The following is a 27,198-nucleotide window of genomic DNA, read 5'->3' as shown; positions in this document are numbered from 1 at the left end:
AAAGGCAACGTTTCAGCAATCAGACAATTCAGCAAAACGTTACCTTTCATGGAAAGAATAAACTAGAAAACGAGACAATGTACGTTACTTTCCTCTTATGTTTAAGTACCCTTCTCCGACGCACCTGTCACATGCAGAGATAATTTTGAATGTTTATTTTGGCGGTGAAAGGATGAGCTATAGATAGTTATAAGTATTCAAATGACAATCAGAAAAATTATCACCTCAGTGCAGTAGGGAGGCCTTCGGAGAAATCAGGTGTCTTTCTTGCACGGCGTATGCTGACAGAGGGGCGTAGTGGTTCAGCTCAGCAGGTTCGACCACAACCAGTTGGAGATCATCAGCGCTGCAAACTTCAAAACATCTGAAGTGGTCCAGGTACCAGGCACTGCAGGCAGAGAAAGGTTGAAGATTAAAGAATGCCTTGTTGTCCACTACCACAATGTACAGAAATGGTTTTATAGTCACTGGATCATTGAAATCGTATAACTGACAGTTCATTTTCAAGTTTAAATGTCCAATAGGTCCTTGCTGTGAAACTCCATGTTGTCTCAAGTGGTTTTTCAGAGATTGTTGTGATGGGAAAACTAGATGACAGTCACTGCACTGTAGATACAGGGCAATGGACAGTTTCTTCCAAAATATCCATGGACAGCTCTATAATGTTCAATTATTCTTCAATGATTTTCTGAGAAGTAGGTACAATACTTACAAATCCACCGCATTTACGTTTGTATTCAAAACATGTAGACCTGGAAAAAGAAAGAAAAGATAATTAAGAAAGATATTTGACTTTAATAAGCACTTTACTGTATATATTCCTCAAAGCAATTTACAAAATAAAAATAAAAACCTACATTTGCATGCAAAACTGGAAACAGAAGGGGGAAAAAATACAAGAGAATTGGGACATATATGTGACTTGGTAGTTAAATAACTATTTCCTATTTACATACAACAGTACACATATCTCCATAATAAGGCTAAAAGTTAAGTGTAAGAGGCAGTTAAGCTGATATCTACTTTTTTTTTAAAAGTTTATTCATAACAAATAATATAGCACCTTCTCATTTCTATTCAAAGTGGCAGCTTAAAGCAAGACAAGTGCACCAGTCTTGTAAACGGCAAAGTTCCATTTATTATACTATATCTATTGGGAGCTATTGAAGACCACTGAATAACGTTATGGTCAAAGTCCACCTAGCCATGCGTGTGTCCGCGCGCACAGGTCCGCGGCCAGCCAGGAATAAATACAACAAGAAGACAGAAAAATAAATACAACACCGGTCGGATGTATTGTGCTCCAATGCCCCCACCTCCTGTCTGCGTTCTTCCCCTGTCTTAATTGTAGAGTAACTAAAACAGTTAAAGAAAGCAGCTAAGAAGAGGTGGCATTAGAGCACTCCACTCTCTCCCCTCTCCTCACACAAGCACAGCAAGTAGGCAGAAACTAAAATGAGAAATAACTCCCGATGCTATTAACAATTGTAGAGCCGACTGTGTGTGTTATTATAAAATAATCACGAGGTCCTCGGTAGGCCTACCCTCCGCCGCCGTGGTCCAAATAACATAACAATTCACGTTAGCACACAGAAGCCTGAACAGCAGCCATTATGCAGCCTTGTTTGTAGATGTGCCCGTGACGTTCACAGCAGACTATGGCCGTCCAGCAGTGGTTTAAATAAAATAATAAAAAAAACACCAGACGCCCGCCGAGTCTGCCGTACTTTTACTGTGAACCGCAATATTAAAACCCCATGAAAATTGGATTAGTAAAAACACGTGATTAAGGTTATTGCATAGCCTATTCATTCAAACAGGTAGCAAGGAAAAGCTCTCGTTTAGTTCACAAATGGCACTAGGAAATGGACTATTTTAAAAATTAGAAATTGATGCGGTTGTTACTAACCCATGAATAAAATCAGCTCTGGCATAGCAGACTGCAGCGGAGACGTTGTTTCTGGTGTTTGTTTTTTTAACGGTGCCGCCTCATGTAAAACGCTACTTGTTCAATTTTTAGAATTCGTTTCTTTGCCACCTGTGACAATGAAAAGTACAACTTTCGATGTAAATTAATGTCATTACACTCGATATTTACTGTGCTGTCGAACATATGTTTAAGTAAGCTAGTAAGTGGTTAAGAAAAACTCTGCTCGGTGTAAACCTTGCATTTTGTTCAGTTAAGTTTACAATTAACGAGTATCACGGAAGGCCAGACACATTAAATGTTTCAGAAGTATTACATGTATGTTTATAAGAATTTGCACTCACCTTCTGTCGAGTAAAAGAGTCCGCTAAGTCTCTCCTTTTCACTGCGAGGAAAAAGATGGCGGCAGTGCCTTCCAGTTCCCGGTGGATTCAAAGTCACGCAGGCACGCAAGTCGTACCACGTGACTCTCAGCGTACAACGTGATGACGCATAAACTACCAATTTTAGCCCGGTTTTTTAACTCAACTAGGACTTTCTAGCTAACATAACATTTATTTTCAATTTGGTTAACTTCCATGTAGTTGAGGCGCTGTCAATTAATTATTTTAAGTTGAATCAACTTTCTACACACACCCATGTCATATTGACAAGAAAACATTTGTTAAGATAACAAAAAAGCGAAATCCGGGTTTACAGTGTGCACGTCACTGTCGTCATCCGGTTACGTCCTCCCCAGAGTACCATATAAAGGGCTCTGGCGCGCCCATATTAGATAGAACCAATTGAAACGTAGCTCAGGATTTCTTGACATATTTAATGAGCTTCAGACCAACAGGCGCAGCACATTTAATTTGCCAGCGCCTAGTGGCAGGTCTGGATTTCCAGGCTAGTGCCATGCCCTTTCCTATGCCAAATAGACAAATTGTAGAATCACAGCCTGAAATGGCATGGAGAAAGAGGAGATTGTCACACACCTTGAGACCAAGTAACTCCTTTGTCTATTTTATGCACCATATCCGTCTTGTTTTTGTTGCTTTCTTTGGTTCTTGTGCCATAAACAGCTCGTGTATGCGGATATATTTTGGGTAGCCTATATTTGATTAGCGTATAGCTCATTTGCATATAGAAATTCATTTTCAAAGAAACTTGTAAGACAAAAAATGGTGTTTCACAAACCATGCAAAGCACGATGCAGATGTGCTCATTGTCCAAACTGCCATTGCCTCTGCTAGAACAAAAGACACAGTCTCAGAAGGTGATGACACAGACTTGTTAGTACTCTTGTTGCGTCATGCTGATCTGAATGCACACAAGCTTGGCAAGTCTGACCTGTATGGGTTCAGTTTGGTGGGCCTAAACTGACCTGGCTGGTTTTATCTGTGTTTTATCTAGTGCCGCCCAATTTCTTTCCTAAAGATCTCTCATTACATTGGTCCATTTCATCACTCAATTTGGCCCACCTGATCACATACTTTCAAGCAGCACTGTATGGTGCATAAAATAGACAAAGGAGTTACTTGGTCCCACGGTGTGTGACAATCTCCTCTTTCTCTATGCCATTTCAGGCTGTGATTCTATATCTCGTCTATTTGGCATAGGAAAGGGAATGGCACTGAAAAAAGTAAAAAATTACACTAGCTAGGGGAGGGGTAATCTAATTCATGAGAGGCACCTGTTATATCCCTGGCAGGTAAGCCAGGCAGTTTTTCAGGTTAGAGGCCAGTCTAAAAGCAGCATCGCCATCACCCATTGGCAGTACGATGATTGGATATTCAATAAGTGTGGAGCTCATGTGCATATTCAAATTCATTTAAAAAGAAACGTGTAATACAAAAAAAGTTACTTTTCAAGTATACTTTTACTATGTAAAGTTTTATTGTGGTAGGAGTAAAGGAAAAAATTAAGCCTATTTGGGTTTATTTTGGGCGTGTACGATTAGTGTATAGCTCATTTGCATATTACAATTCATTTTCAAAGAAACTTGTAATACAAATTGTTTTAATTATCATGGATACTTTCATTGTGTAAAGTTTCATTTTGATAGGACTAAAGGAAAAAATAGCCCTATTGGGATTTATTGGTGTTTCGCCTTATTGGCACACATCTCGGATTGATGAGAATTAAACATATTTCCCCAACTAGGATTTCTTAGGACTTTTAGTATGTTGTTCTGGACACCTCATAGAAATGATCTGAGCTGAAAAAAATTATTTTACAATTTATTCTATGAAAAACGCTATTTTGCCTGGACTATATAGTTCACTTGTGCGATCCTAAAGTCACAGACGAGCCTCGTTAAATAGCCTAATATGAATATAAAAATGATATAAAAATTTAAACTGTGATCACTTGAGGAAAATGGATCTGGTAATAAATCAATCAGGCGCTTCAATGGAAACTGTCACCTTATGTGTCAGACGTTAATGTCTTTCACTCCCCATTTAAAAGAAGCGACAGTCTGTTTACTGCACAGTAGGCTATTAGGCTATAGCTTGCCAACATATTATACAGCTAATATAAAACACTGTCAGCAATGCTGTGCCGCGCCAGCTTTATTACTTTACAGCTGATATGCGTAACTTTTTAAAATAGACTATGGCTTCTCATACGGAAGCGAAATTATTATCTTGACAAAAAATGTTTGCTCTGTTTTTTTTCTGAATTGCCTAGGAGATTAGATCAGAGTTATGAGACAATATCCCGTTAATTCTTCTCCATAGGCTACCATAAGCTCATTCGTTAATATTTCTAACTCAGTGGGAGGAGCGGAGATTTCTTTTTTTCTTTTTTGAGAAGTGGAGAAGTGGGAGGATCAAGCATTTGTTTCTTCTGTTTCCATGGTGAATCATGTTATCAGCGATCCATTGACGATGGCTTTTACGCACACGCTCCACCCAGAGTGAACACGCTCAGAGTTGATAAACCCAATGCTGATCCACTGTTCTGAAACCGAAAACCCAGAGTTACTTATCAACCCTGCGCTCTGAGTTTACCAACTCAGAGCGCAGGGTTAAACCCAGAGTATGTAAAACCAGCTACCTGAAACAGGCCTCTGGAGTCAAACAGGTGGAGCAGGTGAGCCGAGCCAAGTCCATGTAAACGCAGCTCAGGTGTGTGTGTCCGCCCCCACACACACACAGACACTCTCTCTCTCACGCACACACACACACACACACACACACACACACACACACACACACACACACACACACACACACACACACACACACACACACACACACACACACACACACACACACACACACACACACACACAGATACTCTCTCTCTCACAGACACACACACAGGAGTGGGCGGTGACAATGTTCAGGGTATGACTCGTTGTATGATCTGATCAGAGCCTCACAGCGCGATAGACTCACCTGAGAGGACGGACTGTCACAACCCAGCAGAACAGGTGAGCTCAAATCTCTCTTTTCATTTAAAATCAGCTCAGAAAACAGATTCTGTATTTAACTCTTTAATGGTTTTCTGGTTCTTATGTCTTCTTTCGTGATACGGAAATCTCCGCACGTGTTTAATGGAACAGCTAAACTTTACATTTGATCTTTATCTTTTCTGCCTGTTTGCAGTTTTTCCTCTAAAATAAGAAAAGCCACAAAAGTCAAACTTTGTCTTGTCTTCACATTGAAAAACATTTTAACCCATCAATGCCCAACGTGGGATTTTATCATAATCTTTTATCATCATTATTAAATCAGCTACGAGGAGAGTTTAAATATTTCTGAAACAGTCTCATTTTTCCTCTGATGATCATAATTTACATGTAACAGCAAACGAGACCATCAGTGCAGAGAACGCTATTTTTATATAGTTTTTCTTTAATGCCTTTGTCATGGGTATACGCTCACCCAGGAGCAACAGCTGGCGTGGTAAAAAAAATACCGCTTTTAAATACCAAACGGATCACACACAATATGAACACATCTCTATCAGTCAACACAGGTGCAGAGATCCACCTTAGCCTCAGGCAGGTAAAGCAGAGGAGGCGGGGACAGACTGGAAACACTTGGCACTTTTTAATCTCCAGTGTTTCCTCATGGGGGCCTGCCAGACTGGGAGTTGTCTCTGGTCTGGCCGTTGGGGGGCTGTCCTGCCCCCCCCCCCCAAAAGGTAGCTTCCTCCACGCCGCAGGTCTCAGTGCCCAGCCATGTCTCTTTAGTGACAGCTAGTGTGTGAGTTTGTGTGTCTGCGCGTGTATGTGTGAGTGTGTCTATGAGTGTGTATGTATCTGTGCATGTCTCTGTGCAGGATGTTTGTGAATATCTTTTTGAAATACTCTGTAGAGTTAAAGAACAATTACTTTAGTCAGATTCTCATGTAATGTTGTTAGTTTGTTCAGTAGAATCAGCAGCAGTTTGATTGTAATCTGAGCTCACGATATCAGTGAATCTGCAGAATGTGTCTGAACTGGTTCCACAGCTTGGATCCACTTGACTGAGCTGCTGTTATTGTTGAGCTGTTAAAGGCACTCAGCGATTGTTATCCAGGACACTTTTTGTCAAAATGTGCTAATTTCTGCTCATTATCAGCTACCATTCTAGTGTGTGTGCACACTGTAAAAAGTTGGTGTTTACACACAACCGCGGCTCTACTAACAGTGATCTAAAAAAGCATGGAGGATGAAGTGTTGAGTGTGTTTTGAAGAAGAGCTTTGAAAGCAGACAGGCTCTGTGGCAGCCTGAGGTTCTAGAGGTTCTGGTTCCCCTTTGTTAGGAACCAGGACTGAGGAACACAGTGAAAGGCCTTCCCTCGGGTAGACGTTACAGAGTGCCAATGGCAAATCGTAACATTTTTAAAAATTCCTTCACTCCTAAAGCGATTGGGGTACTGAACACCATGTCCCGCTGATGTGTATACTGCCACTGCTGCCCTGCTTCTTGCCCTGAAGATGTTTGTGTGTAAATGTTGTTGTTGTTGCTTTTGTTGTTGTTGTTGTTGTTGTTGTGTTGTCCTGCTTGTTGTTTTTTTGTATGAGACCAAAGACGAATCTCCACACCGTGGACAATAAAGATTTAACTAACTAACTAACTAACTAAAGCAACATGTGGTTAATACAGTAGTGAACCAATGGGATCCACTCTGCTGCTGCAACACATCTGTCAGAGCTGATCTGAGCTTTATATCATTAGCTGGTCAGTTAGCACCATCTAGTGGACAGACAGGAGAATTACAACATTTAAAAGTTGAAATTAGTTTAGTTCATGATTTTATTTTTTTTATCTTGTTGATATTGTATATGGTTCTTATTGGTTAAAATACTTTTCTGTGTTTTTTTTATGGTATTGGAAACTTTTTTGCATTGTTGAGTTGCATTAATTTAAAGGTAATTTGAATTCTGTAGGTTCAGGTGTGGAAACTGTTTTTCGCATTTGTAATAGTTATATTTTCTTAACAATTCTTCATGTTTTGTTCCCATCTCTAGATGAATACAATACAGCAGAATTTTTTTTTGCAGAGATCCACATTAGCCTCAGACAGGTAAAGCAGAGAAGGCGGGGACAGACTGTAAGCACTTGGCACTTGTTGAACTGGTTTTCACGTGACTGTTGTTTGTTTTTAGACTTTGACTGAGAAGTTATGAGGGTGTCACACACCAGGACTAAGCAGGATGAAATGAGCAGCGTCTTCTCTCCCAGTGTTTCCTCCACACATGAAGGAGGAAAGTGTCATTAAGTCGACCTGAAGTCAGTTCAGCAGGTGTGCGTATGAACATTGCCACGCAAAGTATGGAATTTACCAAAATGTACTTATACTTAGGATTGTGTGTAAATTTTGCTTACGAGCAGAATCTAGTGTTAGAATAGCGATATTACAAGCAAAAAGCAAAGCATTAAAGAGTGGCTGTGTCTTGATTCAGGGGTTGCACCCTACGTAGGCTGCATTTGAAGACCGATTGCGTCATAGCGGCGCGCAAAGGCTGTCCCGTTTGCAAGGCTCCTTGCAAGGCTCCTCGTATGCGGCCGAGAAATGCAGCCTTATTTGTAAGAGTGAATTTAGAACCTTTTCTACGCACTGTTGATCAAAAGTTTTCAAGACTGCGTTTGCTGTTATCATGTTAATGATATGTCCCAAACATAAAAATACCTTTGCGTCCATGTCGTTATCCTTACCATGTAAAGCCCCCCTCAAAGATCCCTCACGTTAATTGAAAAAAGTTGAGGCTGTGCGCCACCTTATTACAGTTGGGTTAAGTACAGCTCTCAGAGCAGCAGTAGGAGTTTTAACACACAAATCAAATTAACAAAGCTCCTGTGTCGGCCAATCATAACTCCTGTTGGTGCTTTGATGCATTTGTGTTAGTTTTCCTTCAGGTTGACAATACTGTCTGATTTTAGCAGGAAGCCACGATGACATCAAAGGACCTTTTGGACACTCTGGACGATTTACTAAACGATGAGTTGAATCTCTTCAAATGGTATCTGAGGGAGCCTGGCATCATGAAAGGCCACCAACCCATCAAAAAGTCCAAACTAGAGAAGGCTAAAACGACATGCATCATAGTCGATCTGATGGTGGACGCCTACACACTTCCTGGAGCTCTGGTCGTGACCAAGAAGGTTTTAGAGGAGATGAAGCAGAATGATCTGGTGAAGAAACTGCCAGACACCATCGCAGGACCAGAAGGTTAGTCATACTCTTTATTTGTATTTTTAAGGTGCGGCCACAACAAAACGCGCCCAACGCACCTAATCTGCCGCTTGATCATTTTGTGTCAAAAATGATTCAACGCGCCTACGCAGCTAGTCTCCCTCCACATATATTTATTCCCCTAATCAACCATGGCTGCGATCAGACCCGACCCGACACAAGAGCGATCATGTCTGCACAAAAAAACAACAACACGGCCAACAATCGTGCCGAAAGACAAATAAACAGCAACTGAATGGAACAAATAGCCTTAAAACAGCATTGCATATTCACGCCCCCACTGATTTTGTAAGTTTGCCCACTTACAATGAAATGAGCGGTCTATGACTTTAATGGTAGGTTTATTTTAACAGTGATAGACAGAATAAAAAAAAGAAAATCCAGGAAATCACGCTAAATAAAATATATAATTTTTTCCATTTCATTGAGGGAAATAAGTATTTCATCCCCTATCAAAACATTGCAGGAAGTCCATTCTCCTGGTTTACTTTACCCATGTCTTCTAACCCCGAGCGGCTTCATACAGCAACAGCCGCCCGCAAATACTTTTCCTCCTCGGTGTTTCTCAGCCTCTGTGTACACTGTCCTTCCACCGTGTCGATGTCCGTGACGTCGGGTCCTTCTCCAAGCTGATTGGCTATCGCGGCTAAGCGTCACGCGTTGGAGCGGAAAATTACATTTTTTAAACTTGCGCGTTGGTGCGTTACGCGCGTTGGTAAGGCGGCTACTGCGACCAGCGCACCGCTTTACCACGGCTAATACATCAACGCGCCTAAACCAATGGTTCCCTATGCAAAAATAGGATTTTTTGTTGCAAAGAAGGTCAAACTAAATCTAAATTGTTTCCGTTTCATAAGAAGGGACTTGTCATTTCAAACGGCCAAATTATTTATGCACGCTATGATTTCTTCTTATTCGTCATACTGTATCACATCATGGTCACAAGCTTTTTCTACCGCATTAAAACCTATCTTTTCAATATACAAACAGACAATAAAAGTCATGGACCGGAAACCCATGAGATGGCATCACTGTGGCATTCTAAAAAAACACAACCTTTTCACCTTCGAAAACGTTATTAATTTTAGTAATCTTAAATTGTTTTTAAAGTGTGTAAATAACCATGTGTCACCACTGTTGTCTGAATTGGCCATCAGACGTCCGAGCTCTCGTCGGGCAAATACACGAGCCTCCATCAATGGTGATTGTCTTGTTGCCATGTACAAGACATCTTTCGCCCAGTCTGTTTTCTCTGTAAAAGGGGCAAAACTATGGAACCTCTTGCCCACTAGTCTAAAACTAGAGACTAACAGCAACACTTTTAACAGAGAAGTTAAACGGCTCAAATCAAATCAACAGTGCTCACACAAATAAGTTACAACTGGTTTATTGTCTGATCATGCTGCCTTTATTTTACTCTATGTATATATATATATATATTTGACTCATTACATTGCTGCTCTGTACTCTATTGTATACTGCATTTTTATTCTTTTAATTATAATTTTTTTTTATCAGTATTTGATCTTGTTTCTGTCTTGTTTAGTTTTTTTGTTGTTTTTAAAAAGCCTCCTGTGGACAGGTGTTGAAAACTAGCATTTATGCTAATACACTGAAAACAATGCATCTGGTTCGTACAATGACATTGTCATGTCCATGTCAAATAAAATCTTCTACTACTACTACTACCTTCAGGCATAAAGAGTTGGCAAAATAATACTGGTGGAGGAACATGGCCTCACTACAGAGGCCCAGTGCATTCACCAAATAACTAGAGGCCTGATCTTGTGATTATGAGAAAAAGTTTAGGTTATCAGTCATTGCTGATTGAGAGAACAGAGGTGTGATGTTGCTGCTCTTAGTTTGAGAGACTGTGAGGAATGTGGATGGTATTATTATCATTATAATACATGTGTAACGAAACACATAAATTAAAAAACATTTCCTCTCTCATGGTGTCAGTTGACGTCAACGATGTTCAAGAGACTTCAGCAAACATCGGAGCGTCCTCCTCTCCGATTGCAGGTAAAAATGTATTTCCTTTGAATAAGAAGCTTTGAAACTGCTGCTAACATGGAGATTTAAATACTGCTCAAGACCACAAGTCAAGTATCTCTAGATATCGAGTTTTAACAAAAGAGAGTGTATTCCAAACATATTACGCTTCACAAGAAAACTTTTTTTGTGTTCACAAAAGATATGTGTTTTTTTTAATACAATCCTGAAATTAATCTGATGACAAATTGATTTAATTTTCTTTTTAATCTGTTCAGCCTAATGTCATGGTTATTCCACCCTGACTTTACTCATCAACTAATTAAAGGAATACTCGTCATTGTTATCCAAAACTCTTTTAGTCAAAATCAGCGAATATCTGCTCACCTATTCCGTAGTGTGGGCTGGAAAAGAATGTCCTGTGTTTATACTGTTCACAACTGATGTTCTGAAGAGATTTAATGGAAGATGAAAATAAAGTTTAAATGTGGATTAATCAGTTTTATTGTAGCTTTCAGTTACTGATCACATTTGTTCTTTGTTCTTTCAGGAGCCAGAGTTGCAAAGTGTCAGCGTAAACTCAAGTCAAAACTGAGGAAGAAGTTCCAGTGTGTGTTTGAAGGGATCGCTAAAGCCGGAAAATCAACCCCTCTGAAAGACATCTACACAGAGCTCTACATCACAGAGGGAGGGACTGGAGAGGTCAATGATGAACATGAGGTCAGACAGATTGAAACAGCATCCTGGAAAACAGACAGACCAGAAACAACCATCAGACAAGAAGACATCTTTAAAGCCTCACCTGGAAGAGATGAACCAAGTAGAACAGTGTTGACAAAGGGAGTGGCTGGCATCGGGAAAACAGTCTTAACACAGAAGTTCACTCTGGACTGGGCTGAAGATAAAACCAACCAGGACATACAGTTCATATTTCCATTCACTTTCAGAGAGCTGAATGTGCTGAAAGAGAAAAAGTTCAGCTTGGTGGAACTTGTTCATCACTTCTTCAGTGAAACCAAAGCAGCAGGAATCTGCAGCTTTAAAGGGTTACAGGTTCTGTTCATCTTTGATGGTCTGGATGAGTGTCGACTTCCTCTGGACTTAAAAAACACTGAGATCCTGACTGATGTGACAGAGTCCACCTCAGTGGATGTGCTGCTGACAAACCTCATCAGGGGGAAACTGCTTCCCTCTGCTCGCCTCTGGATAACCACACGACCTGCAGCAGCCAATCAGATCCCTCCTGACTGTGTTGGCATGGTGACAGAGGTCAGAGGGTTCACTGACCCCCAGAAGGAGGAATACTTCAGGAACAAGCTCAAAGAGGAGGAAAAGGCCAACACAATCATCTCCCACATCAAGACATCACGAAGCCTACACATCATGTGCCACATCCCAGTCTTCTGCTGGATCACTGCTACAGTTCTGAAGAAAGTGTTGAAGTCCGGAGAGGGAGGAGAGCTGCCCAAGACCCTGACTGCGATGTACATCCACTTCCTTGTGGTTCAGGCCAAACTGAAGAACGTTAAGTATGATGGAGGAGCTGAGACAGATCCACACTGGAGTCCAGAGAGTAGGAAGATGATCGAGTCTCTGGGAAAACTGGCTTTTGAGCAGCTGCAGAAAGGAAACCTGATCTTCTATGAATCAGACCTGACAGAGTGTGGCATCGATATCAGAACAGCCTCAGTGGTCTCAGGAGTGTTCACACAGATCTTTAAAGAGGAGAGTGAACTGTACCAGGACAAGGTGTTCTGCTTCATCCATCTGAGCGTTCAGGAGTTTCTGGCTGCTCTTCATGTCCATCTGACATTCTTCAACACTGGAGTCAATCTGATGGCAGAAGAACAAACAACGTCCCAGGAATCTACAGAGACACAACTTTACCAAGAAAGAAAAACATCCTGGCTCTCAAAAGTCTTCAGAAAAAAAACTAAACTGAAACATCTCCACCAGGCTCGGCCAACCAAAGATTCAACTGCAACCTCCCATGAATCTGCAAACATCTACCAGAGTGCTGTGAACAAGGCCTTACTGAGTCCAAATGGACACCTGGACTTGTTCCTCCGCTTCCTCCTTGGTCTGTCACTACCAACCAATCAGAATCTCCTAAGAGGTCTGCTGACACAGAGAGTAAGAAGCTCACAGACCAATCAGGAAACAGTTCAGTACATCAAGAAGAAGATTGAGGAGACTCCCTCTGCAGAGAAAAGCATCAATCTGTTCCACTGTCTGAATGAACTGAATGATAGTTCTCTAGTGGAGGAGATCCAACAGTCCCTGAGTTCAGGAAGTCTCTCCACAGATAAACTGTCTCCTGCTCAGTGGTCAGCTCTGGTCTTCATTTTACTGTCATCAGAAAAAGATCTGGACGTGTTTGACCTGAAGAAATACTCTGCTTCAGAGGAGGCTCTTCTGAGGCTGATGCCAGTGGTCAAAGTGTCCAACAAAGCTCTGTACGTACAGTAGGATTTATTCACTAATAAATACTCTGCCATCTTTTAACTGAAAAAATTTAAATGTATTACTCTTTTTCTCACTGTTGTCTCTCCAGGCTGAGTGGCTGTAACCTCTCAGAGAGAAGCTGTGAAGCTCTGGCCTCAGTTCTCAGCTCCTCCTCTAGTCTGAGAGAGCTGGACCTGAGTAACAACGACCTGAAGGATTCAGGAGTGAAGCGGCTAGCTGTAGGGCTGCAGAGTCCACACTGTAAACTGGAGACTCTTAAGTAAGATTTCACTGTGATGTTTATCTGTAACATTTAGCTTCTATGTTAATCTTTTTTTTGGTAACAAGTCTATATGAAAGATAAGTATACATTTGGATCATACTGTGACATTAATGATCATATAAGTATATGAATATACCTCTAATATACTTGATAAATATAGTCATGAATTGTTACTGACACTTAAAGGTGCATTATATAACTTTGGGTGTGTCAGAGAAGTGAACATCTTTTATGGTATTCTCACAACTGAACAAACTTTCATCACAGGAAAATTTGATCCATGGAACACTATTTGAAGTAAGAAAGCTTCTTGTAAAGTTACTGCAGGGCCCACAGTTTGGTTTACGAATATATTCTAGCCTTACGCATGGTTTTGGTTCCATGTTCCTCAAAATAATTTAGTTTTGATTTATGATGATAGAATTATTCAATACTAAGAATTTTGTAAACTAACTGCAGGCTTTTACACTTTGATGAATCCTCAGCTCCATCAGAACTGTCTCATTTAAAAATCCAATAAAAACTCACAAGCCACTTGATCCCCATTGACTGTATATTTCACCCATAATATCATCCAATATCCACTAAATATCAAAGGTAACACGCAAAGTATATTCACACTAAAATAATCCTTCTACACGATCACTTCTGCCTTCTTCCCCACTAGATTGTGTGGTGGTGTGTTTATCTGCACTGCCCCCCCCCCAGACTTAGCTCCACCTAGGAAGTAGAAATGTATCGATTGTACTGAAGCAGCATTCAATTCAAAACATTTACTTTATGGTTTTTAGTGTCAGTCAACAAGATTCCTTTCATGACTGATTTAAAAACCCCAGACATTCTGTGTGTGTGTGTGTGTGTGTGTGTGTGTGTGTGTGTGTGTGTGTGTGTGTGTGTGTGTGTGTGTGTGTGTGTGTGTGTGTGTGTGTGTGTGTGTGTGTGTGTGTGTGTGTGTGTGTGTGTGTGTGTGTGTGTGTGTGTGTGTGTGTGTGTGTGTGTGTGTGTGTGTAGGCTGTCAGGTTGTTTGATCACAGAGAAAGGCTGTGCTTCTCTGGCCTCAGATCTGAGCTCCAACCCCTTCCATCTGAGAGAGCTGGACCTGAGTAACAACGACCTGCAGGATTCAGGAGTGAAGCATCTGTCTGCTGTGCTGCAGAGTCCACACTGTAAACTGGAAACTCTCAGGTCAGATTACCAAATAGTTCAATTGATGACATCTGATTTACAGTTTATAACAAGTTAACCCGTTTAGGATTGTGTCTGCTACAATGATTATTCAAAAGATCCATAATTGAACATTGGCAGTTTCTAGACTCAAATAATTAATTTTCATTGCTGTTTTTTTCATATATTTCTCTCACTTTAATTTGTATTGTTGAATTATTAAATACCACAGATTATGTTTAATATATCAGTGATTCTTGAGAAGTGGGACAAAACAGGGTGCAATGTTGAAAAAATACAAACCCTATGTTTAGGCAAATTAAATTACATGTAGGGGAGAACGGGGTAATTTGTCACACGGGTTGGTTGTCACAATCGATATATCTCAGAACCAGAAGGCGCTGTCTGTGAAATTTTGGTATGTAAATATCCAGAATTGGGATCAGAGGTCACCTACATAGTCTTCCTTGGAGTTAGACTGCTGAATTTGAGGTGAGAGGACTGTTTGTGTTTTTCATGTCAAATTGAAAATATTTAGCTCCTCAGTATTTTTCTTCTAGGCTTTTACAGAATGGGTTTATAACAAAACACTTGTTACTCATAAAAAGTGTGAAGGGTAAACTATAGTTTAGATTGCGGTTAGCAAGCTAATTAGTTGTCAGATGGTTGTTGGCATTGATGCTAGCAAAAAATTAAAGTTGGGGTTGGTCGTCACATTTTTGGGGGGGTTGGTTGTCACAAGTTATCCAAAGGCTACAGCCAGAAAAGGAACCCAATAACGAAATAAATTGTCAAGCTGTATCCTCACTGACACCCCAGAGAAGAAAAGAATAGAGCAGGAAAAGGCAGCTAGCATGCAAAGGAAAAAAGGGCAACAAAATCAAAACAACCCAGTGCATCCCAAACTAGACAAGCTGCCAAGGCTACAGTAAGTTATATAGGCCTATTTGTCAACTTGACAATGCAATTGCATTTTCAAATTTAGTTCTACTTTCTTTCCTTCTTTTCAAGATTATTCCCATTAAGATAACATTGTGACAAACAACCCCATAGTGTATGACAACCGACCCCTTGATGGGGTTGATTGTCACAATGTGTTAGGGTGTCTTTGATGATTAATTTCTTCTTTATTACAATAAGATAGAAAAAGTGAGGGGTACACATTTCAAGCCAACACTTTAAAGCTCCCATATTATACACTTTTCGGTTGTATTATACACCATAGTATATGGTCTTAGTGGTCCCTAATACGTTTTTCTTTAATTGTTTGCTGAAAAAAACTTTCAGATAATTTATTGTACTATGCTGATGTTCAGCTAATCTCACAATGGCCTATTTTTTAAAAAAGAGCTGCAGCTCCCCTCGTAAATATACAATCTTTGAGCTCCCCCCGCCCCCTGTCCGGAAGCGAAGCCAGATACGCCTCGCCCTCTGTCTGTCAGGGCCGTGGACCAATAAGAAATAGGGGTGTGGGCTGCACAGTGGAAGCTTCTGGCTTTCCAGTTTGTGAGGTCAGAAAAGGGGAGAATTCTGACTAGAGTATATTGGGTGGGGGAGGGGTGGTGGTTTCAGAAAGGGGGAGAGTGAGAAAAGGAGAGTGTTATTTTTTTAAATATTTTGGCAGTCTCTAGGCACACCGTGGACCCATGGATATGTTAGAACACATTTAAAAAGTGCATTTAGCATAATATGTGACCTTTAAGCTTCAATGTAATGTAGGAATGACTATCGAAATATGTTTAGGTGATGAGCAATTCTCAGTAGAGTAAAAAGTGTGTCTACTTGCCCCGTTCTCCCCTATGTTTCCAACATATGCTAAGCTACTGAGCTACACTTTGATACAACCTCCCAGCTTTTATCCTTTTTATCAAAATGGGCTTTTTACCTTGCCATTCCTTATTTTGTGTCAACACCGTCAGACACCAAAATCACAAATTAATTTTCCCTCAATTTATGCTAGACCCATGAGAAGAATTGTGATCACAAGTATTCACCAAGACTGACAGAGGCCACAAAAAATATTTTCAAAATGTATATGGCTATAGATATTTTATATCGATTTTCCTCTATGTTCTTCAGTTGAACTGTGTAATAGAATGTTTACTTTAAAATTAACAGCAATCAAGATGTGTTTCAAATTTCAAAACACATTCTCATGTTAGGTGACTGGTTAGATTTTCACATATGACCAACCATTCCTCAACAACTATGAAATATCATTATGTGTTGTTATTATACTAATATAAATCTGACGGAGTTGACGCATATCTGACGGCGTTGACAAGTATATCTTATGAATTTGACATATCTGCCGGTGGTGACAAAAACCCAGATAACCATCAAATACGTAGAATAATCAATAACAGTGATTTTATAACAGCATATTATTGGTTAAGCGTTAATTCAAAGATTCAGATTACAGTCTTTCAATCAGACTTCCTCTAAAAGACTCAGACCAAATTGCCTCATTTTGTATATCATCCTGTACATTTTTAAGAATCATCCATGACAAAAGAAGATTGTGAGAGTTTCCATAGGTACAGTATTAGAAAAACTAAACCCTATTTCTATATTTAATATAATTATAATAACTTGAAAACCACCCAAATATGATGCCTTCACATTGAATGTCAACTCCGTCATTCGCCTGTCACCACCTCAGGAAATCTGACGGAGTTGACATCTGACGGTGTTGACATATTTAACGTTTCTTAAAAAAAAAATTGAATTAAGTTAGCCATTTGTTTTTTCTGTTGATGATTGGTGCTAGTATGAACTACTTCAGGAATATAAAATTATCGAAACATTTCAAATAACTTCTTCAGAAATTGTAAGTCGGTGTTGACATATCATGGTTGTGACGCATGACTTTCAAGATTTGGAATGCTGCCCCTCATATTGCGTGATTTTATTACATTTTAATGAAATGTCTGATGGTGGTGACAAAAAGTGTCCCCCCACTTCGAAACCTTATAAAACATGAATGTGTTGTAGAAAAAAAAAATGTATTGATATGAGAGATTATTTAGTGTTGCCATTGATGAAAAAAGCTATTTTTAATCATTAAAGTACATTTTTAATAGGTTTTATTGCATATGAAAGAGTGAAACCTTCTCTGAGGACACACTGTTTTTGACGTCATGAGAAGATAACAAGTGTCATAAATTTGACATAATAATAATAAAATTAAATTTAAGGGGATAATTATGCTGCAGACATTCTATTCTTAATCCCTAATAACATCTACAATTTTAAATATTTTTATTTTTAAAGATAACTGCAGTTACATTTTGTCCCAGCCTTTTGTCCCGGTTCTCAAGAATCACTGATATATGATACATTTGGCTCTAAAGTATTGTATCTGGACCAAAAAATTCAAATTCACCATCACATGTTCACACGTGTGTGTGTGTGTGTGTGTGTGTGTGTGTGTGTGTGTGTGTGTGTGTGTGTGTGTGTGTGTGTGTGTGTGTGTGTAGTCACTGAGAGAGCTGGACCTGAGTAACAATTTAAATGAGTGTATAGTTTTAGTTTTATATTTTAACCTGTGAAGGACTTTGTCTGCTGCAATGATTTATCAAATTATATTTATTTGTCTGATTGATATAAGTTTTTACATAGGTGTAGATCTTTTTGCAGGAAGATAAAGTTGAAAATTGATAACTTTCCTCTTACTGTTGTCTCCCTAGGCTGAGTGGCTGTAACCTCTCAGAGAGAAGCTGTGAAGCTCTGTCCTCAGTTCTCAGCTCCTCCTCCCATCTGAGAGAGCTGGACCTGAGTAGCAACCACCTGCAGGATTCAGGAGTGAAGCATCTGTCTGCTTGGCTGCTGAGTCCACACTGTAAACTGGAAACTCTCAGGTCAGATTACCAAACAGTTCAACTGATGACCATTTAACATCTGATTTACAGTTTATAACAAGTTAACCTGTTTAGGATTGTATCTGCTAAAATGATTATTCAACAGAACTATAATTTAACATAAGCAGTATTCTAGACTCAAATAATTTATTTTACTCTGCTTTTCATTTGTTTTGTTGAATTATTAAATACTACAAGTTATGTTTAATATATATTTAATAGAAATGGCTCTAAAGTATTGTATCTGGCCAACAAAAAATAAACAAATTAAAATTCACCATCACATGTTCACATATGGTGTGTGTGTGTGTGTGTGTGTGTGCGTGTGTGTGTGTGTGTGTGTGTGTGTGTGTGTGTGTGTGTGTGTGTGTGTGTGTGTGTGTGTGTGTGTGTGTGTGTGTGTGTGTGTGTGTGTGTGTGTGTGTGTAGGCTGTCAGGTTGTTTGATCACAGGGGGAGACTGTGCTTCTCTGGCCTCAGTTCTCAGCTCCAACCCCTCCCATCTGAGAGAGCTGGACCTGAGTAACAACGACCTGCAGGATTCAGGAGTGAAGCATATGTCTGCTTGGCTGCAGAGTCCACACTGTAAACTGGAATCTCTCAGGTCAGATTACCAAACAGTTCAACTGATGACCATTTAACATCTGATTTATATCAGTTTATAACAAGTTAACCTGTGTAGGATTGTGTCTGGTACAATGATTATTCAAAATATCTTTAATTAAACTTCAACAGTTGTTTCTAGACTCATAATTAGTTTCCAAATGTTTTCAGAAATTTCTCTCCTTTTTTGTTGATTTTATTAAATACCACAGATCAGTATTTATTATAGACGTGGCTCTTGACGTGGTATTCTATCTGGACCATAACGTACAACAACATACAAATAAAACTCACCATCACATGTTCACTCTCTGTGTGTGTGTGTGTGTGTGTGTGTGTGTGTGTGTGTGTGTGTGTGTGTGTGTGTGTGTGTGTGTGTGTGTGTGTGTGTGTGTGTGTGTGTGTGTGTGTGTGTGTGTGTGTGTGTGTGTGTGTGTGTGTGTGTGTGTGTGTGTGTGTGTGTGTGTGTGCGTGTGTGTGTGTGTAGGCTGTCAGGTTGTTTGATCACAGGGGAAGACTGTGCTTCTCTGGCCTCAACTCTGAGCTCCAACCCCTCCCTTCTGAGAGAGCTGGACCTGAGTAACAACCACCTGCAGGATTCAGGAGTGAAGCATCTGTCTGCTGCACTGAAGAGTCCACACTGTAAACTGGAATCTCTCAGGTCAGATTACCAAACAGTTCAACTGATGACCATTTAACATCTGATTTATATCAGTTTATAACAAGTTAACCTGTGTAGGATTGTGTCTGGTACAATGATTATTCAAAATATCTTTAATTAAACTTCAACAGTTGTTTCTAGACTCATAATTAGTTTCCAAATGTTTTCAGAAATTTTTCTCCTTTTTTGTTGATTTTATTAAATACCACAGATCAGTATTTATTATAGACGTGGCTCTTGACGTGGTATTCTATCTGGACCATAACGTACAACAAAATACAAATAAACTAATAAAACTCACCATCACATGTTGTGTGTGTGTGTGTGTGTGTGTGTGTGTGTGTGTGTGTGTGTGTGTGTGTGTGTGTGTGTAGGCTGTCAGGTTGTTTGATCACAAAGGAAGGCTGTGCTTCTCTGGCCTCAGATCTGAGCTCCAACCCCTCCCATCTGAGAGAGCTGGACCTGAGTAACAACCACCTGCAGGATTCAGGAGTGAAGCATCTGTCTGCTTGGCTGCAGAGTCCACACTGTAAACTGAAATCTCTCAGGTCAGGCTTCATGCACCAGTTCAACTGATGACCATTTAAAATATGTCCTGTTGATAACAAGTTAACCCATATAGGATTGTGTCTGCTACAATGATCATTCAAAAGATCTATAATTAAACATTGGCAGTTGTTACGAGACTCAAATAATTAATTTTCACAAGCTGTTATCTTCATATATTTCTCTCCTCTTCAATTGTTGGATTATTAAATGTCACATATTATGTTTAGTATATATAATAAACATGGCTCTTAAGTATTGTATATGGACCAAATTAAAACACAAAGAAACAAATTAAAATTCACCATCACATGTTCACATATGGTGTGTGTGTGTGTGTCTTTCTTTCTTTCTTTCTTTCTTTCTTTCTTTCTTTCTTTCTTTCTTTAGGCTGTCAGGTTGTCTGATCACAGAGGAAGGCTGTGCTTCTCTGGCCTTAGATCTGAGCTCCAACCCCTCCCATCTGAGAGAGCTGGACCTGAGTAACAACGACCTGCAGGATTCAGGAGTGAAGCATCTGTCTGCTTGGCTGCAGAGTCCACACTGTAAACTGGAATCGCTCAGGTCAGATTATCAACCAGTTCAACTGATGACCATTAAACGTCTGATTTACATCAGTTTTTTTTTTTTTTTTATTGTTGAATGACTAAATACCTCGGATTATGTGTAACATTAATTGTAACATTAATTATAAGCATGGCTCTAAAGTATTCTATCTGGACCGAAATGTACCTAAACAAAAACAAAGAAACAATCACATGTTGTGATGTGTGTGTGTGTGTGTGTGTGTAGTCTGTCAGGTTGTCTGATCACAGTGGAAGGCTGTGCTTCTCTGGCCTCAGCTCTGAGCTCCAACCCCTCCCATCTGAGAGAGCTGGACCTGAGCTACAACCATCCAGGAGACTCAGGGGTGAAGCTGCTGGAGGATCCCCTCTTGAGACTGGAGACTCTCAGGTATGAAGAGACACCAAGAGCTCACACACTGTTTCTCTGTTACACTGACAGGCTGAGGACTGTTGGCTCACAGTCTGTATCAGTTTAGCTGACTGACAACAGCAATTCAATCTCATGGACACTGATCGCTGTAAATTCAACTTTTATTTCCTATAATTTAATTCATAATTTAATCATTAATACAATTTTAGACGGGTATGGACAAGATAAGTGTTTACCTTCTTCTAAGCCCTTTTGAACATGAACCATATTATTGAGTTATTTATTTGTTGCTGAGGATCCTGCTTTTTTATTTTTATTGCTGATACGTTTTACTTTGTATTTGTATTATTTTAACATGAAGACAATGAATTGACTAAATATAAATAATATAATAAACACATTCTGTCACTACACTATATTTAATTTCATGTCTCTGGTAGGAAAATAGTTTGTACTCAACCAAACACCTCAGCCCGTCCACTACGCTCTAGGGCTGCAACAAGGAATGGATAAAAATCAATTATTGAAAGAGGTGGTATTTACTTAAAAGCTTATATATTTAGCAGATGTTGTATGGCATATGTGTTTTTTTAACTTGGTCCATGGCCTGCAGTTAACCCATTGATGACCCATGCTGCGCGAAGCAACATTGTATCTCCTGCCGGCTGCTGCGTGGTGCCGCATTGTTGTTTTATCTTATTTTCATGCATAGAATGCACTGTCATTGGTTCAAATACACATGAGAAGGGTTTTGTTGATTTTTTAAAACCACGTGACCACCCAAATGTTGTTTGGTTTGCCGAAAATCACCTCAATTAAAAAAATAATAAATAAGCCAGCTGTGTGTTCACCAGGGGTGTAAAGTAGCGAATTACATTTACTCGCGTTGCTGTAATTGAGTAGTTTTTTCGTGTACTTTAAATTTTTTAGGTGATTTTTAAAACCTATACTTTTACTTTTACCTAGAGTATGTTTATTTTGAAGTATTGTACTTCGCTACATTTTATATCACCTGCGTTACTGAGTAAAAAAATAGATAGGGAAAGGAGAGAAAAGAAAAGAAATGTCGCGGGGGGCTTTTATTTTTACGGCACAATACCGGAAACTAACACAGTGAATGATCGACAGGAGGAGAGAACACATTGTGACTACATGATAACAACAATGCAACACATTGCTTCCCTCTATCATTAAAACAAAATAATCCTAGTTCAACTATCATTGTACCACACGTGAAGACGTGAAGGCTTTTAAATGCAGCAAACCTTTCATCCAGCCGTGCGATCGGCCCCTCCCTCACCTGATAATTTAGCTTTCAGCTTAACAGTGCAGAGTAGGATGGAGACGGTGCGTGTTGCCGGGAGCTTTGAAAAACTTCCAGAAGACGGCAGAAAGTCAGCCTTTGGTCGAGAAGAAAGGTAAAACTAATAGACTAAAATAATGTGCAAGATATGTTACGCGCGGACACGCGAGTCAGATGACATGCGCGACCGTGAGAGAGAGAGAAAAAGGCATATGCGACCCAGCTGCACCTCAAAACATCACGACCAATTAGTTTACTCACTTTAAGTCGAATCCAAGTGGTCTATGACCAAGCAATAAAGGAATAAAAAACACAGGAAGTTTAAAGCTCCTTGACTCTTGCCACCACAACAGTCATCAATTAAGAACACTGTAGCCTACAAAACAATGCAATCCTGCCAGCTCCATGAGATATCAATAAAATATGCCCTCACATTCCTGCTAGCAAAAGACGTGCCCTATCAACAACATTTGCAACAGTTTATTTTGATTTTGACACTTATTTTATTTAATTATTAAAAATATGTTTTACTTAGGCTATTTGCATTTTCCTTGTTTTCATTTCAATTAGGATATGTTTAAAGTCTATAGACCGGTTACATTCCCATTCCCACATTAACAGACTATTTGCTCCATATTTGCTTATCTAAAGTATATGACACAGTATACATCCATACATGTGTGGTGACATGATTTGGTTCATTTGTGCACTTTAATTTGTAAAAGTGTTGCATTAATTAAACAAAACTAGTTTAAGATTTATATCCCCTTGTCTATATATAATGCCCTAGAAGAGACCCCCGCCCCTCCCGCTGTTAAAAAGTAACTAGTAACTTGTACTTTAACTACATTTTAAATCAGCTACTTTTTCACTTTTACTTCAGTAGATTTTTAGACCAGTACTTTTACTTAAATAAAATTTCATCCAAGTAATCATACTTTTACTTGAGTAGAATATTTTTGTACTCTTTCCACCTCTGTGTTCACTTGATCGGCGATAGTGTATTACAAAACAGTTAGTGGCGTTCAGAGCGCAGAAATTAGGTCTACTCTAGGCTACTGACGAAAATCACACATTACTTCTATTTTGTAACAATATTTATTGATTCAGGCTATATTTTGCTGCTCCAACTCAAGTCAGCCCAGCCAGGCGATAGTAAAGTTTCAGTTTCGTTTTCATCTCCGTGGTATACAGCCGTTTGGACCAGCTGATCGGCTCCCGACAGCAGGAGTCAGTCTGCGTTCCAGTTGTACTGGGAAGTCGGATACATGGTGCCAGTGATAACTGAACTAAATTATAATATAAAGCTATATCTTCCTCCCTCTATCTGTCTTTCTCTCTCCACTGCACACTCAGTCACTACTATCCATGCTTAAAGGAAGCAGGATTATAACCTCATTTAACACATATATTATTATATTTTATATAATTTATTAATTTTTTCCCCCCATCTCATTTTGACGATTCTTAGAATAATGTGTTGGTTTGTAAGTGCTAAGGGAGCATGTCCAAATGAAACCTGTGACCCCTACCTTTTAAATGTTTTTTATTTCATGTTTCTATGTGCTACACAGGCTTAGATATTAAGGTTTTGGTAGACGTTGACAATTCGTAGTATTTTTTCAGCAAACCCTCAGGAGATAAGGACATGTATCCTAGAGTGCCATAGTCATTAATGGGTTAAAGCTATTTCACATCAACGGTTTTTTTAAACTTTATTTTATTTGTTTTTCAGGATGAATGAAAAAAACAAAACAAAAAAGAACACATAGGGCAAGCATGGGCCATATAGAAATGCAAGAATAAAAAAAAGGACAGGAAAGGGAAACATTTAATATTTTTTTATTATTATTATTTTATAATTTAATATTACTTTTAAAAGCTCAGGGACCTGTTGTTTGTGAACTTTGTATCACTGTCAGTTTGAAATAATGGTCTGTGTTTTAAAAGAAAGCGTTTTATCCAAATCATTAATTAATGGGAAAAAAATCACCCGATTAATAATTAGTCCAGATGATTTTTTTTGTTTGTATATTTCCATTGATTTTCAAAGGGGTAGACATTTATTTGACATTTAGAAATGAGAGAGCATTACAAATATACAACCATCTTTTCCAATGTATCCCCTAACTCTAAACACATTCTGTATACCTAACAATAGACCTAAAATAGACTAAGAAGATAACAAATTACTTTCAAAAACCAAAGACGAAAAATAATATGTCGCTGATGAGGAAGCTTCTGAAGGTTCATTCTGACTCTGTTTCTCCCTCCAGGGTGGAACATGGTGGAAGGCAGAGGCTGAAACCTGGTCTGAAGAAGTGTAAGTGTGTGTTCACTTTGATTCAGGAAAACAAGGCAGCACATTTAAAGCAGTTTAAAGGTGGAGTCAGTGATTCTGGAGAACGCTTGTTGTCAAAATCACTTTTTCTCATGATCAGCGAATATCTCTTCACAATCCTCTACCTGTCTGTACTGCGTGTGCACTGACAAAAAAACTGAGTTTTAATACACAGCCTAGGCTCTGTAAACGGAAATGTTGCTTATACGATGGGCCTCTTTGTTTACATTCCTTTTCTGTACATGCTCGCGTACAGAGCCTAGGCTGTGTATTAATAACAGGTATTTATTTCAAGGCACATTGTACGGACAGGTAGCAGATCGTGATGAGATATTCACTGATTTTGGAAAAAAAATGAAATCAAGCCATCTCCAGAAGTTACTGACTCCACCTTTTAAATTAAAAGGAAGTAGATTTTGATTGATTCAATTTATTTCAGACATATCAAAAATACGAAACAAAATGAAAAGCATGAAAATACAATAAACACAAATTATGTTTAAATTATTTCAGAAAAAAGAAATAAATTACATATATTGATATAATATAGGAAGGAGTATGAACTTATTTAATTCCACAGCTCAAAAAATAATGTTTATTATATTAGCTTCTTGTATTCCTTATAATCTCTATACAATCTATCTATACAATTGGTGATACTATATTTGATATTTACAATTCATACATATATACAACTTGATATACTTTGATATTTTATAATTTATATATTTTTACAATCATATATCTATATATTTATACAATCAATATATCTATATCTATATACACATACAACTATGAATACAATTTGATGTACAATATTTACACTTTAAATATACAGGTGATACTCGTATTATTAGAATATTATGGAAAATTAATTGGAATTGAGGCAAGAATTCATTCAAAAGGTGCCCAAACCAAGTACTGAGTACATATGGATGATTATACTTTATACAGGGCCGACATTTCTGTATTTATAATCCATTCTTTATTGATTTCATGTAATATTAACATTTTCTGAGATTTTGAATTTGGGGTTTTCATAAGCTGTAAGCCATAATAATCAAAATTAAAACAAATAAAGGCTTGATATATCTCACTTTGCATGTAATAAGTCTATATAATATATTATTATCACCTTTTAAGTTGAATTACTGACATAAATGAACTTTTGCATGATATTCAAATTTTTCGAGTTTCACCTGTATATAAATAAATATATACTATCCTTTTGTATTATTATTTAAAAAAATATATATATATATATATATATATTATTATAGATTCAAAACAGTGAGTCATTATGAAGGTTTGATCTAATTAACAGTCTGTTAATAAAACAACACTTGAACCCATCAGGTGTCTGATGATAAACTGCTGCTGTGTTGTGTCTTGTTCTCTCCATCAGGGGCCTATGAACTCACACTGGACACAAACACAGTACACAGAAACCTCGAACTGTCTGACAACAACAGGAAGGTGACACGTGTGGGAAGGAAGCAGCCATATCCTGATCATCCAGAGAGATTTGACTCCTATCCTCAGCTGCTGTGTAGTAATGGTCTGACTGGTCGCCGTTACTGGGAGGTCGAGTGGAGCGGAGCATGGGTTCTTATATCAGTGAGTTACAGAGGAATCAGGAGGAAAGGACGCGGTGCAGACTGTTGGTTTGGACGGAATGATCAGTCCTGGAGTCTGTTCTGCTCTGATCGTGATGGTTACTCTGTCCGTCACAATAACAGAAGAACATCCATCTCCTCCTCTGTCTCAAACAGAGTAGCAGTGTATGTGGACTGTCCTGCTGGCTCTCTGTCCTTCTACAGAGTCTCCTCTGACTCACTGATCCACCTCCACACCTTCAACACCACATTCACTGAACCTCTTTACCCTGGGTTTATGGTCTATGGGGCTGGTTCCTCAGTGTCTCTGTGTCGTCTGTAGGAGGGAGAGTCTGAACAGGATCACAGTTACAGAAATCTTTCAGGTTTTTGCAACAAATAAATATTTTAATTCGATTGAAATTATTCTACGAGTCATATATTAAAGGTACAGTGTGTAGAATGTATTGGCATTTTTCAGAACAAACTTGGTGTAAAATGGGATATAATATGCACAAGTCCATAAGTATGTTTAAATTACTGTATGATACTAATAATTAAATGAAAATAAAAGTTGTTTCTTTAATTTCCTTTGAATGAGCCTTTTTGTATCTACATAGGAGCGGGGCGCTAAGTCCGCCATGTTTCTACAGCACGTTTTTATATATAGTGTTCAGCCTAGGCTCTGTAAACTGGTCTGGTATGTAAACAAAGGGGAACCACCATAGTTTGCAACATACCATTTAGGCCAAGAGGCTGTGCATTACCACAAGATTTTTTTTTAAGCGCACACAGTACAGACAGGTAGCGGATCATGAGGAGATATTCACTGATTTTGACAAAAACTGATTTTGACAACAAGTGT

General features: G+C 38.9%; 1 protein-coding gene across 1 annotated transcript; it reads left to right on the top strand.

The window, feature by feature from the left end:
- Window positions 1-8,334: 8,334 nt before the first annotated feature.
- On the top strand, window positions 8,335-26,919 carry LOC307260131 (NLR family CARD domain-containing protein 3-like). Its single transcript, XM_080040274.1, has 9 exons — window positions 8,335-8,578; window positions 10,565-10,627; window positions 11,148-13,053; window positions 13,152-13,322; window positions 14,337-14,510; window positions 20,549-20,722; window positions 20,951-21,112; window positions 24,674-24,720; window positions 26,144-26,919. Exons 1-9 carry the CDS (start codon window positions 8,392-8,394, stop codon window positions 26,674-26,676), a joined length of 3,417 nt encoding a protein of 1,138 aa, XP_079896400.1. The 5' UTR covers window positions 8,335-8,391; the 3' UTR covers window positions 26,677-26,919.
- Window positions 26,920-27,198: the final 279 nt, after the last annotated feature.

This window comes from Ammodytes marinus, assembly GCF_949987685.1.
Source record: "Ammodytes marinus genome assembly, chromosome: 2".
In the NCBI taxonomy this organism is placed as follows: Eukaryota; Metazoa; Chordata; class Actinopteri; order Uranoscopiformes; family Ammodytidae; genus Ammodytes; species Ammodytes marinus.
Note: the sequence above shows the minus strand (reverse complement) of the source record. Positions and strands in the feature narration are given on the sequence as shown.

Excerpts from the sequence above, each read along its gene's own strand:
- LOC307260131 (XM_080040274.1), top strand. The coding sequence starts at position 8,392 with ATGAAAGGCCACCAACCCATCAAAAAGTCCAAACTAGAGAAGGCTAAA. Across the intron at positions 10,628-11,147 it reads GTCCTCCTCTCCGATTGCAG|GAGCCAGAGTTGCAAAGTGT; the intron begins GTAAAAATGTAT and ends TTGTTCTTTCAG. Across the intron at positions 20,723-20,950 it reads TGTAAACTGGAATCGCTCAG|TCTGTCAGGTTGTCTGATCA; the intron begins GTCAGATTATCA and ends GTGTGTGTGTAG.